Consider the following 14,225-nt stretch of genomic DNA (forward strand, 5'->3'; position numbering starts at 1 on the left):
AAAAAAAAAACATTATGAACATATAGCATATTGTTAAGTCAAAATATCAAGACAAAAATATAAATACTGTTTATATATATTAAAAAAAAAACAAAAAAAAAAAAACACAGCCACTGAGTAAGAGTGGTTTCACATTAGCGCTTTTTAAGCGCACGCACGGCCGGGGGTAGCTCCGCCCCCGAGCCGGCTCTCTGCCCGGCGTGCCCGCCCCTTGCTTGTAGCGCCGCCTCCTAGCGCACAGCGGCGCCTGCGATCGGCGCACCCTATCTTTAGCATAGGGTGCGCAGATCGTGCGCAGGCCGTGCGCTAGTTGCGCTTTGACCTGCGCTGCGCACTTTTGACAGTGCGCCTTGCGCGCCAAAATCCAAAAAGTTTGATTTTGGCGCGCACGGCGCACCGTCAAAAGTGCGCAGCGCAGGTCAAAGCGCAACTAGCGCACGATCTGCGCACCCTATGCTAAAGATAGGGTGCGCCGATCGCAGGCGCCGCTGTGCGCTAGGAGGCGGCGCTACAAGCAAGGGGCGGGCACGCCGGGCAGAGAGCCGGCTCGGGGGCGGAGCTACCCCCGGCCGTGCGTGCGCTTAAAAAGCGCTAATGTGAAACCACCCTAACAAATGCCAACCTACAAGTGATGGTAGGTTGGGGGTGGTGAAGGTGGGGGTCCTGCTTGGACATATGGCCTTGGTTGCTGGGCAACCTCACTGTCCCCCTGTGCGCTGCCAGATGGATCTTGCATCTGTTGCATCCTGGCAGAATCAAGTTGTGGGTTTGGGTAGGGGTAATGAGGAAATTGTTGGGCTGCCCAAATTGGCCATATCCCCCAATATGGCCATGTCTACCATACCCATGATTGGGTAAGTTAAAGTGGCCATATTGTGCATGTGTGCCCTGGCCCATATATATTGGACCTGTGGAGGCACATTATGAATTGGTGCAGGCTGAGGCGGAGGTGTTGGCATCCGTGGTGGAGGAGGTTCAGAGGCTGCTTGACTTGGCACTTGATGTTCACCCAGCATATGTATTTGATTTTCTGATGAAAGCTGCCACCTTTCCAAAAAATTAACTACAGTGCTGGGATTATTGGCTGGTGTGCCTGCGTCAAGGGCTATTTGTAGAGCCCCTCTGGTACGCAGCCTGAGCTCCCAGGGAACTGCCCTGAGGTACTGTGCCAGACTGCGTCCATAAGCCTCCTCCCCATCATCATGAGCAGCTGTGGCCAAGTAGTCCAAGACACCTCTGTCCACCTGCTTCCTTGTTCCAGAAGCTGCTCCTTCTCTCCTGCGCCGGCCTCGCCGTGGTATGGCAGAAGGCTGGGGAGAGGTGTCCAGAGGCATGGTGGGGCTGCTACTGTTGCCCTGGTCCTCGGGATGTGCTGGCTGAGTAGCAGATTCTGGTGGTGGTGGGGTGCATCTTGAAAGTGCTGAAGATGGGCCAGCCCCTGCAGCACCATCACTCACTGGATCTATCAGCACCTCAGAGTCGGAACCCATATCCCTCTCTGTAAGGTTTGACTCCGTGCTAGAATTTAAAAAAAAAAAAATTATTATTATTTGAGCTTAAAAAAAAAAAAATAATAATAATCAAGCCATGCACTTACGGGCTCAAATCCAACACGGGAGCAAGGAAATGTAGGCGGTCGAAGTAGAGGTATTTCCTCTTGGTGGTTGCGGGCGCTCCACTAAGGGCCCTCAGCTGTCTCTCCCTCCTATATGTGTCCCTACAGCTGCGCCAACGCCTCGTTACATCAGTCACTGCAATATAAAACAAAACAGGAGTTTAGACCACACATATGACTATGTTAGCAACAGATAAAAATATATTTAGCAAGCATATTTAAACTTTATAGGAATTCACTTTCTTATGGCTCATGACCAATACAACAAAAAGGAGTAACGTTTTCAGGCCTACTACAAAGGACCTTCTTCAGAACCACTTTAATGAAAAAGGAAGAAAAACATGAGGTAAAGATGTATGGATAAGAACATCTATTTTTTTGCACAAAACCATATAGATATATACTGACTAAGATAGGGACAAAAAAACAAGAAGAGCACCTCATTTGTTGTGAGAACAATTTGCAAATGATTGCAATACATGTCAGAAAAAAATTAATGGGGCCAACAGTCAGGGATGTGTAATTTAGATTGGGCTAATATGCAGCCATTAGTGGCGCATGACTTTAAAAATGATTTTTGGGAAAGGAGGCCACATATAGTAACTTACATAGACCATATTAAATTTTAAAATTTAAGTATGGTTACACATTTTTATAGTGCAATTTAAACACTTTTAGAATATTGAACTTACTAATTTGCTCCTGCTCCTCCCGAGATCTGTCCGCATAACCAGGGAACATCTGGGAACAGATTCTTCTACACGCTGCCTCCTTGCGTGCCCAGTCCGTATAGTGGGGATCTCTCTGGTACCATAGTTCTGTCCTCTCTTGGACCAGAACTATGAGCATTTTGACGTTTATATGCGTCGACATGCTGGAAGAAGTCTGTGGAGGCGTTCTTCCTGTTTTTTTTTGTACTGGTGCCAGTGAAATTTGCATGCCAAAGCTTCCTGACAATGCCTGATGCAATTTCCTGTCACATGGAGAAGTCTTGCGATTTTATCGCAAGTCACACTTGTGGTCTGTTTGTAATCCGATTTTTAATCGCACCCATAGACTTGCATTGGCGAGTCCGATCCGATAATCAGTGACAATCGCAGCATGCTGTTTCTGCCAGAGGAAAAGAGCCGTGGGGGGGGGGGGGGAAATCGGTGATGGGAGCTACCCCATAAATTAACAATGGGACGATTGCAATGCGAATTTTTCTCACATTGCATTCGTCCGTTTTTGTCGCCAGTGTGACTCCAGCCTTAATCTGCAAACGGGTAGAACAGCCTCATGATTTAGCAGGAGGACAGGTGCTATTAAAATCCCTAATGCTATGGCTTCCTTCACAGTAAAAAGAATCTATAATACATACAAAAGAAAAAAAAAAAAAAAAAACACATAGCACAAAAAAGAAAAATAAAGCTGTCATAAAGCAGCTAAAATAGAACTGAAAACAGATTAGAAGAGGCATGAACAGTCGTACATAAAGCTAAACTTTATGTTTTGGACAGCCATAATGATTTCCATCTGGCATATTAACATACTGCAGAAAGGCAGACCATGGGGGCACTATGGGGCCCATTAGTCAGGGGCGCCTAGTGCCAGCGCTACCCTCTGCATCGCGCCTTCAACGGTATCACCATTATATTCTGTGGGGTCTGGCTGCATTGTACTATTTGGAGCACTGCGGGGTGTGCGTTATGCCAAGCGGAGCACTGCGGGGTGTGCGTTATGCCAAGCGGAGCACTGCGGGGTGTGCGTTATGCCAAGCGGAGCACTGCGGGGTGTGCGTTATGCCAAGCGGAGCACTGCGGGGTGTGCGTTATGCCAGGTGTAGCATTGTAATTTCTTCACGATGGGGAAAAGTTTTGGAAATACTTTTTTCCTATTCTGTTAAGTGAGAAACTAAATAATTGGAAAAGGAAAATTAATACCACATGATGAAAGCGAGTAAAAGTGACATTAATGCAAAGCACATCACTCCTGGCTACGAAAGAATTGTAATTAAGCAGCGGTTAATAAATCCAACAGCAGAAATCACAATGGCAGTAAGGCACCAGGCACAAAAGCTCATAAGAGCCTTAATTACGGTGCCGCTGCTTCCAGATTAGAAGCTCGGAAGCTACCCATGGCCGTCCCCTATATGTTGAACCCTCCATATCCCTAATCACAATATGTGACTCCACTTCTACAGTGCTCGTTCCTTTGTAGCATACCTCATCACCACCAGATTGGTTTCATATGAACAGCAATTTTCTGCCACTCGAATGTTTCTAAAACTGTAATTCTCTAAACTTGAACAAATGGCAAAGCTTTTAGCAAGAGCTACACTTTTATAAGCCCTCTGGCTTATTTGGTATAACTCCCAACATTCGCGACAGAAGTCAAAATAAATTGAAGTCTGTGTTAAATCCATTATTCACTGCCTGCTGTGGAAAGGGGGTGAAAGCAAAGTTGCTGTTAATCAAGGTGGAGCTGCTGTGACTAGTAGGGGGTTGTGCATACTGAGGAAGCAAGGTGCCAGATGAATCCATGACAATTACTGCCTTCTGATTCTGAGTAAAGGGAGTTAACTAACCTGTTAATTCCTAGTATATGGAGAAGGCTCTCACTACTGGGGGGCTGCTGTGACTACTATAAGGATTGGGGAACTGTACCTACTCTGAAACGAAGGCCATTTCAATCTATGAACTGTTAATTGTAGGAAAACTGTTTTGACTACTGGAGGGGGGCAGTGTGGGCCTTACATGTCTACTCAGGAACCAGCTTAAATAAATTACTATTACAGCCTTCTTGGAGAAAATATGAGTAAGACCGAATTCACACATATCTAGCACAGTCTAATTACGGATTGCAATGCATGATAGTCCGTAACCCAAACTCAGCCTCATATTTGTCTATGTCGCTGTTGAGTTTGAGTCAGAACAGCAGCCGCTCAGAATCAGACAAAGAAACACAGACGTGTGAATCAGGCCTAAAAACTAACCCGTTGTGACAATTTGGGGGAGTGATGGCATGCTGTGGGTTGAAAGTAAGGGTACCGTTACACGTAGCGATGCACCAGCGATCCCGACAACAATATGGATCGCTGGTGCATCGCTAAGTGTTCGCTAGTGAGCTGCCACACAGGCAGATCTCACCAGCAACATCGCTGGGGACGGGGGTCGCTACTTCCCTGTCAGAAGCGGCGATCCTGACGTCCTCCCGCCCGCCTCCACACCTCGCTCGTCAGCGCCACAGGAAGCGCCCAACGAGAAATGGTCCAGGAGCTTCTCACGCGACCAACGATGAGCAGCGGGGGAGCCGGTCGGAGGTAAGTATCACATGCAGCGATATCGCTAGCAATATCGCTGCAACGTCACAAAATCGGTGACTTTACAGCGATATCGCAGTGTAACAGGGGCTTAAAACTTTGGTTAATTACTAGTGCAGGGAGACTGCTGTGGCTACTAGGCAGAGTTGGTAAATAATTATAACTGTCTGCCAAGGAGAGACTGCTGTGACTACTAGGTAGAGTTGAGACAAGCCTAATCCATGACTATTACTAATGGGGAAAAAATTGTCACTATTGTGGGACTGCTGTAACTAATAGGGCTAATGGGGTCCTGCTGAAAATGCAGAGGTAGTGGGAGGAGCTTATTCAATGACTTATTACTGCCAGCTGAGGAAGGACCGGGGTGAGAGAAAATTTGTTCTTCAACATGGACAAACTGCTGTGACTAATGAGAGGAGTGTGGGCCTGCTGTGCTTACTATGGAAGCAGGAGGCTTGTCTATTACTACCTGTAGAGAAAAGGGAGCAGTTAACAATTGCAGAAACAAAAAAAAAAAAAAAAAAAAAAAAAAAAAAAGGAGGGAAAACATGTTCTCTATTATTTTTATCTATTTTTTTTTTAGTGACGTGGTGTAATAATGCTGCACCTTTGGCCATTCATGGGCAAATTTGCCTTTTTAATACTTGGGAGGGGAAGTAGGGGATACATTATTCACTTGAAGAGGGAAGCACTAATTACATTGGATTAGGTTATAGTTACATCAATTTAATAGATGGTAAACGGCAACTGACGTTTACAGGTGAAAGTCTTACTGAAGAGGTCTCCGATGTTAGTGCAGGTCAACGGTTAATGCTACAACCAATGATTATGTTTATGGTCCATCAGTAACACATTAAATTAACCTACTGATCAATATCATAGATTTCCCCATGCAGAGAATGTAAACCGGCAAGGCGTAAAAAGCAATAATGTGCAAAGTGTGACAGACACACTTAGGCCAAGCATCACGTTTACTATATTTCCCAAAATAGCAAGTTAGCGCCTGTCAACAGGTTAGGACCCCCAGCAATCTTAAGAACAGTTCTTTGTAGGGTCCAGTCTTGGCCCACATTCAGCCTCTGCTTCACTCATTTTTCATGAGCCTGCTGAAAAAAATACAGGGAACGGGCTCCGTTTTTTCTGGCAGTCCCATAACTAATGAACGGAGGAGATGTCAAGCATGTCAACCTAAGGATTTTATCACAATTTCTGTGATTTTGTTTGTCCACTTGCTCTTTAAGGATAGATCACAGATTGTCAATGGACCTAAAATGTCAATGTTTTGTTCAACGAGCCACTTAGTTGTCACTTTTGCCCTATGACATGCTTTCTATCATGCTAGATAAAGTATTGTTCATCATCAAATTATTTCTGGGTCGTTGGGAGACAAAGTTCTTGACAGATTATTAGATTCTATTCTTTATTCGTGGATGTGTTTGGCAAAATTGTGAGTGAGCCCCCTCAATAGATGGAAAGACCCCAAAATCTGAAGGGGATTCACCATAGAAAATAACTTTACCCCAGTCCTCTGCAGCCCAATCTCTATAATTCCTGCAAAGTTATTTTTTCTGATGAAGCCCCCTCCAGGAGATGTGGGACATCTAGAAGAATGATTGTCCAGAAAAGAAAACGTGAGTTTTATCAACAGTAAAACATCAGGAAACCATTCAAGTGTGGGGGCTTTTCATCCACAGAGGGGACTCACTCGTAATTTTGTCGAATAACACGGCCACTAACCATCCTCCAAGAGCAACTTCTCTCAACCATCCAGGAGCAACTTGGTAATGAACAATGCTTTTTCCAGCATGATGAAGACCTTATCACTTTGGCCTTGTGACAACTACGAGGCTCGGTGACCAAAACATTGAATGTTTGTAGAAGTTAATAGCGTTCTACAAGTGTTTTTGAGGAAGATTTTGGAGGAGATCTGTTAAAAAAAAAAAAATCCATGTGATCATAGCCTATGGGTATGTGCACAGTGTCTTTTTCAGGCTGATTTTGAGATGAAAACCCACCTGAAAATGCTCGAAATAAACGTTCACAAGACTGAGCTAACTCATTTCTATAGGAAAACGGCTTTTGTTCATCTTTACAGGGAATCTGTCACCCCATTTTTCGCCTATCAGCTGCGGGCACCAACATCAGGGGATTATCTACAGCATTCTGTAATTCTGTAGATAAGCCCCCGATGTAACCTGAAAGATAAGAAAAATGAGCTATATTATACTCACCGGGGGGGGGGGGGGTTGTCCGGTCTTGGTCCGATGCGTATTGCGGTCCGGCGCCTCCCATCTTCTAACGGTGACGTCCTCTTTTTTGCTGCCTGTCGTGGCTCCGGCGCAGGAGCACTGCTCTGCCCTGTTGAGGGAAGAGCAGAATACTGCAGTGCGCAAGACCTCTCCTGGCGTCTGCACACTGCAGGACTCTGCTCTGCCCTCAACAGGGCAGAGCAGTGCGCCTGCGCAGGAGCCACGACAGGCAGCAAAGAAGATGTCACCATTAAAAGATGGGAGGCGCCTGATGGGACGGCGACACCCATCGGACCTGACCGAACGCCATGGTGAGTATAATCTAACTCTTTTTTCTTATCTTTCAGGTTACATCGGGGGCTTATCTACAGAATTACAGAATGCTGTAGATAAGCCCCTGATGTCAGTGCCGGCAGCTGATAGGCGAAAAATAGGGTGACAGATTCCCTTTTAATCCTGTGGAGGTATCCAACGACGCCAAGCGGTTAAAAGAAATGAAGATTCTTCAGGCGTTTTACGCACTGAAAACGTGCCATATGTTATAATAGAAGTCAATGGGAACCCTCAAGACTTTTTATGAACGATTTTGCTTGAAAAAGCAATAATGGTTTTGTCACTTTCCCTAAAAAGCTTAAACACTGGCGCACAAAATTGTAGAAAAAGCGCTTAAGAAACAACAACCAAAAAAAGTATTTTAGAAAATAGAAAAAAAAAAAAAAAACCTGTGTGGTTTCCTGCAGTGTCTTCCTCTTGAAAAACTCAGAATAAGACGTTGTGTGCACATCATTTTCACTCAGACAGGCATGTTCAGGCCATTAAACGCCTGTTGATCAACGGTTATTTACTGCCTCACCAGTTATGAAGAGATGTACCACCGATAATGAAATCATCGCACCCGACAAACATAAAATTCATTGCACCTGACAATCAAGCTGTTACAGAACCACTCAGCACCCAGAATATGTTGTGCAGTTATATGTATATATAATAGGTTCCATGTGAGATGCATGTCCCTAATGTATCAGCAGTTTCCGCCCTCCCCCCACCTTTGTAATTCCCACAGTAAACATCCGCAGGCTCCGGCCACCTGTGGCTTTTGTAATGCATGTCTGGCCTGACGCTTGTCTATTGGCCGGCCCTCTGTATCTGTGTGATATATTCTGTGTTCTGTGAGTAAAGTGTTGTCAGACTGGAAATACATGGAGAAGCAGTGATCTTTTATATGCGCCCATGCACTCAGAGGAATTCCAGCCAGCGTCATTCATTCAGACTCCAGCCATCGCAGAGCGGACCTCCGTAAACACGGGGTGGTACTGAAAGAGGTACCCCAGCTTGGGTAGACCCCGTTACACTGGTGGCAGACAGCGGGATTTGATACCCCTTCTACAGGAGGAAAGGAATGAATGGAAAATAACTACCAGAAGTTAAAGAGGACTACAGTAAAAGATCTAGTGGAAGCCCGAGGGGGGGGGGGGGGGAGGGCAGACACTGCTGATACATTAGGGACATGCATCTCACATGGAATCTATTATATATACATATAACTGCACAACATATTCTGGGTGCTGAGTGGTTCTGTAACACAAGCGTTTTGTTTGATCATCGGGTGTTTGTTGGCTGATAATTGGGACTTTCACAGTGTACTGACTCGTCTAAAAGGACCTTGTTCAGATTTGCACTGGAGACTTTCTCACAAATTGCTTCATATTTGACAAAAAAAAAGAATCCATATAAAACAAGCACAACGATTTGAGTTTTTTGTTTTTTTTTCAATAAACCCATCAGACTCCATTTATGAGGGAGTCTGCCTCTTGCCGATGGCATACATCATGTCACAGATTCGCCACGGTCACATTTTTTTTGGTAATAGTGCAAGGTCTGAACATACGCACTCTTATAATGAAGCCCTGAGAAAAAAAACTAAATGGTGTGGTCACTACTAACCGCGCCATTCCATGGCACCTACAACATTTCCATTAACTATGAGGTAAAAATTTGGCACAAAGCAGACAAGACAACTGATAATTATATTCCCACATCCCAGAGCTCGCGACTATCAGGATATAACATATATCATGACATAAATATACAGTATATATCACCTCACGTTTAAACAGAGGCTCAGAATTCCCCAGACTGGACAAATGGACGATACACAGCACTAACAATGACGGTTTTCACTCACAAATATCATTCACCACTGGCATAAGAGAAATACAGCAAAGCTACGCCACTAACAAGCTCACAATTAAAGGCGACGGGTAAAATGTTGCAGCCATGATAGTATTTTGGACTTTATCCCGACCCGTAACCCAAAGACCCACACGCACCTGTCCAGCTTCAACACAGCGCCGCTATTTAGCACTTCCTGCTTTCTCTGTCCACGTGTCTCAGAAACACCCTTCGAGCAACACGATTGGTAGAAACCTCTGAATCGCCGCCTCTGGGATAAATATTACTGGATAAGCCTTTTGTCAATCTTGTTAATCCTTTGTTTCTCGTATCCGCAGAAAAATAAGATTGGGCGGCCGAAAATGTAAACATTGCAAAAATTCGTGCAGGCGGGCGCAAATGCAAATATGAATGGTAATGAGATGTGCATCTCCCGCTAATGGATTCTGAGGAATTAATTAATGCACATTTAATTAAGTTTTATTAATTTCTTACTGGAATTGTTAAGTCCATTCCTGGAAGAACAGTAGTACAATGGCTGTGCAGGAAGAAGTTGCATAGATTATGCAAAGCGGCATCTTTTTTTTTTCTCAAGTTTTTCTATCACCGTCTTTCAACATTAATAACTTAGTAATTTAATTCACATCAACTTATTTTTTTTCACAAATTTTATTGTATTTTTTAATATATAATTTAATAATTATAATTAACTTTTTGATGGCTGGATAATTTTTTTTTCTTGTTTTTTTTCCCCACTATCGTTTCAAGGCAAGGGCCATAACTTTTCTAATTTTTTTCCATATGAGAGCTTGTTTTTAGCTTTCTTTATTGGGCCAGTAATGTAATTTTGAATGACACTTCATTTTACCATATAACATACTGAAAAATTGAACAAAGTGAGGTGAAAATGAAAAATAAATATATTCTGGCATTGCTTTTTGGGGGGTTTTGTTTTTACAGCGTTCATTGTGCAATAATAGTGCCCTTGTAACATGATTATCAAGGTCACTATGGTTACAGAGATATCAAACATACATGTTTTTAATTATTATTGTTAGTAACAGAAATTCAGAAATTTGTAAAAAATAAAAAATTCCGTCCATAGAGCTTTGTGAGGGCTGATGTTTTTATTGAGGCCATTTGGGGTACATATGACAATTTTATTATTATTTCTAGGGGGGAAAAGTGAGGCGCCAGCGACTGAAAGTGGCAATTCTGCAATGTCAAATTTTTTTGTTTACAGCTTGTTGCCTAGAAGACCGACCACCTCTTCTGTCGAAAACTTTTAAACACTGTGCTGAAGCTGACCAAGGATTAAGAGATAAATGAGCTCTAGCCATCCTGACCAGCTTCAAAACAGTACTTACTGGATCAACACCAAAGAGCTTGTAAACACTGCACATGTTCTGCTGTCTAGCAGTGGTGGCCTGTCCCCAAGGCGACAAGCTGTAAACAAAAGGAATAGTGTTACTATCTCAAGAACACCTGAAAATTTTAACTAATACTATGCAAAAGTGCTTGTTTTTACCAGCATTATTTGACAATATCCATGACAAACCCATCTGTAGTCAGCACTGTTTTACTCAGTTCTCACACCCTGTAGGTGGCACTAGAGAGAAAGTGGTCTTCCTCCTAGAGGAAAGCTAATTTGCATACTTTTTCCCCAGGTTTCACTGCCTGTAAGACTTCTTACACTACTGCATATCCACAAGAAGAGTCGTTACCTTTCAAGAGCTGAAAGAAAGCATGTTGTTCAGATCCTGGACAACCTTTATCTCTATGTCTACCTACCAGTGGATCTACTAATTTTGGTCATGGTCAGGACCCAGAGGGTTACAAAGTCACCTGTGCTAAGTGTTGAAGGGGCAAAGTTCTCAAACAACCCAAGTCATTATTGTGATAAGAGTTTTCATGGTCAAAAAGAATGGACTTTCTGGCAACAAGTGTGAAGATGAATTGTCCTACCAACAAGGTGGTCATTTTCATTGCTAAACTACCATCCAAAAATTAGCTTTTTGCAGAAAAGTCCATTAAGGCCCCCATATACATTAGACTAATGACGGCTAAACCCACCAATATCGACAGGTTTAGCCAATGGTCTAATGTTTATTGGGGCACCGGCCACCGACGGTTGAGGAGATGTCAATGACGCAGGCTTGGTTTTAGGCAGGCTGATAGCAATATTCTCCCTGAGAAAAGACGCCAGCTGACTTGACAGTCAGAGGCTTTCGCATAGAAAACACAGAAGTGTTCGATCGAGCGAGCACTCCTATGAATGGGAGAGTCGCTGAGATGGCCACAGCCGAGCAATCAGGCGAATCAACCTTACTCCTAGAAACCAAGCATTCAGAAATTTGCCTTTGAAGTACAAGGTTTCGCCAGAAGACTATGTATCACATGTAGAAAACGTAAACTTTATCACAGCCATTAAAAAGATATTAACAAATTGTGCAGAGTGTAATGTGCCATTATCAGGAGCGGATGTGAGTCACAATGGCAGCCTATGCTACGGTGAATTATCTATTGTAGATCGTTCAGGGCCATCTGCAGAGTGGTCTAGAAAGTCTATTAAACAATAAGAATTTACCAATCAGTGGTCATTTAATGCCGAAAAATCAGGTGGTATAAATGTACCCTTAGAAGCCCATAGCTGGTGTAACAGCAGCGGCCATGCCCGCCGCCGTCCCACTGGCACTGGGTCCTCCCTCGGCAGTCGCTTACCCGGCCTGTCGCGCGAGTCCTCCTCCCTCCTGCTCACGCGCGCTTCCCCCTCCTGTTTCTCGGGCAGCTGCTAGCCCGCACATGCGCACTAGGACGCGGGTTGTTTAACCCTGCGGTGGGCGGCGGCTGATTAGCAGTCAGCCAATCGCCTGCCTGTCCATGTTCCGCAGTCTACGTTCCCTGTTCTCCGTTTACGTGCCGCCCGCTAGTGTCTTCCTGTTCCCTGTCCTGTTCCCCTGCCTGCTGTCTGTCTGTCGTCCTACTTACCTCTGATACTAACTGCCCAGTATCTCTCCTCACGCTCTCCACACGGAGCCTCTACCTTGCTTCCGGTGCAGCCGTTCTGTCCTGCCTGTGGTCACTCCGGTCCTTCGAGCCGCCCCTCTTGGTTCCAGCTGTCGCGGTGTCTGACCCCCCGCGGGCCTGCCCCTAACGGTCCCTGAATAGGGGTTGGTTCCACCTGGTGCGCTCGTCCCGGGGGCCTCAGTTCCGCGACCCAGAGGGTCCACTCTCGGACGCTGCCAAATCCCTGAAGCGTCACAGCTGGTTGTTTAATAGCCTGTTCAGAGAGGTAGACTGCACTTCCATGCATACAAAACATATCAGACTGTATTTACTCCTCTATCAATTCTGTGATTAACTACATCCTTGCAAAAAAACTACCGGATTGCATGTACATTTCTGTATTCCTCTGATTTTAGCTGAATTCTTGTTCTAACTCTCTCCTCATCTCAGTGCACCGCGTCCCAGTTTCTCAGACCCACTTGACGCCATCGCTGCTCATCCTCAGATCAAGGCCACAGGGGAACATTGCATTAATTAATGCACCAAAATCTCCTTCTTTGGGAAAAGATGAGAGAGGGGACAGGGAGAGATTAATTGGGCCTGCAGGGCTTCTTGCCCTGATAGGGTCAGGATTGGGTTAGTTTCAAAATGCTTTCCTTCTCGATGGAATAAGAAATTCACAAGATGAAAAAGAACAATAGATGAAACATAACTGATGCTGAAGGAAAAATTAGAAAAAAAAGAGCAAGGTGGGTGGAAGCTTAGAGTATGTGGGATTCCAGATTTTACAGATCAGCATTTTCCTATGATTTAATCAGCTGACTTACAATATACGCTAGTAGAAAATGTAATATAGAGTTCATATCTATCGCAACTCCAGGTTCAGAACTGTATCTAAAAACCTTTAGAAGAAAAACTACGTAAAGAATTTGAAGCAGCAGAGAGTAATTTAGGAAGCAGCAACCAGTCTTTTCCCAGGGACAGGAACGGTGTCCCAACTTGATAAGGGAAGGTAGACAAGTGGGAAATCTCAGACTAAAAGTAATATTTGGCTAGCTCTAAGCTGAAATCCCACTGCCCGAGATGATAAATTAGATACGGGCTTCTAGTTGAGAGTCTTATATGCTGGAGATTAGACTTAATTTCTTCCCAAATTCATGGCCTCCTTTTTGCCAACTCCCATTTCAGGCTCCTCATCCCACTGTAACATCATGTGACCTTGATTGATCCTCCCCTGAGCATCCTGAAACAGCTCCCCTGAGCATCTTGCTTACACTATATGTGACAGAATCTACAGGACTATTGTGTTGTGAATTCCCTTGCTCAAAGTTCTGAGCCGAAGCTCCCTCTGCTCCCTCTGGTGGTTACTGAAAGTAGTGGAGCTGGCCAGGTGGATGGAAGTTCTCCACCTGATGACAATAATTGGGAACCTTTGATTACTGGCTGGGAGCATATAATTGAGCTGGCTGCTCTTGGAGGTTGCTGGTGATTTCCTCTGTGTGCTTTTGGAGTTCTTTTGTCCCCTGCCTGATCTGCATGGTTCAGCTAAGTGATTCTTTTGCTAATCCTTTGCATCTAATCTGGTTGTGTCTTTTTTTGCTTTCTGTTTTGCTGCTAGGGTTCAGCATGCTCCCTGCTGGGGGCAGCCCTGGGCCCTGCTTCATATGTTGCAGCTTGTTCAGTCCCCTATTATGTTTGTATCTTTTTGCTTCCTGCCAGTTTATACCAGAGTGCTGATCTAGTGGGGGTGAGGTCGTGTGACCTCAGGTTTTTTGTGTATCAGAAGTGTTGGACTTTTTCAGGGTTTTGTGCGTGATTGCAAACAGTATCTTTTCTGTCCTGTCCTGTCTAGACAGCTTTGGCCCCACCGTTTGCTCAGTCA

At 44.5% G+C, this 14,225-nt stretch overlaps 1 protein-coding gene across 5 annotated transcripts in view; it reads right to left on the reverse strand.

Annotated features, from left to right (window-relative positions):
* SLC39A11 (solute carrier family 39 member 11) overlaps positions 1–9,605 on the reverse strand; it is a 641,085-nt gene extending 631,480 nt beyond the window's left edge. For 2 of the 5 annotated variants that reach the window (XM_073560128.1, XM_073560111.1), the window contains exon 1: positions 9,496–9,605. Coding sequence is in view for 1 of the 5 variants with exons in the window: in XM_073560102.1 (XP_073416203.1) it covers positions 9,412–9,444 (33 nt within the window). In the remaining 4 variants the exon portion in view is untranslated. The other 3 variants (XM_073560135.1, XM_073560120.1, XM_073560102.1) reach the window with 2 other exon arrangements.
* Positions 9,606–14,225: the final 4,620 nt, after the last annotated feature.

This window comes from Dendrobates tinctorius, unplaced genomic scaffold, assembly GCF_039654945.1.
Source record: "Dendrobates tinctorius isolate UK_male_01 unplaced genomic scaffold, ASM3965494v1 ptg000014l, whole genome shotgun sequence".
In the NCBI taxonomy this organism is placed as follows: Eukaryota; Metazoa; Chordata; class Amphibia; order Anura; family Dendrobatidae; genus Dendrobates; species Dendrobates tinctorius.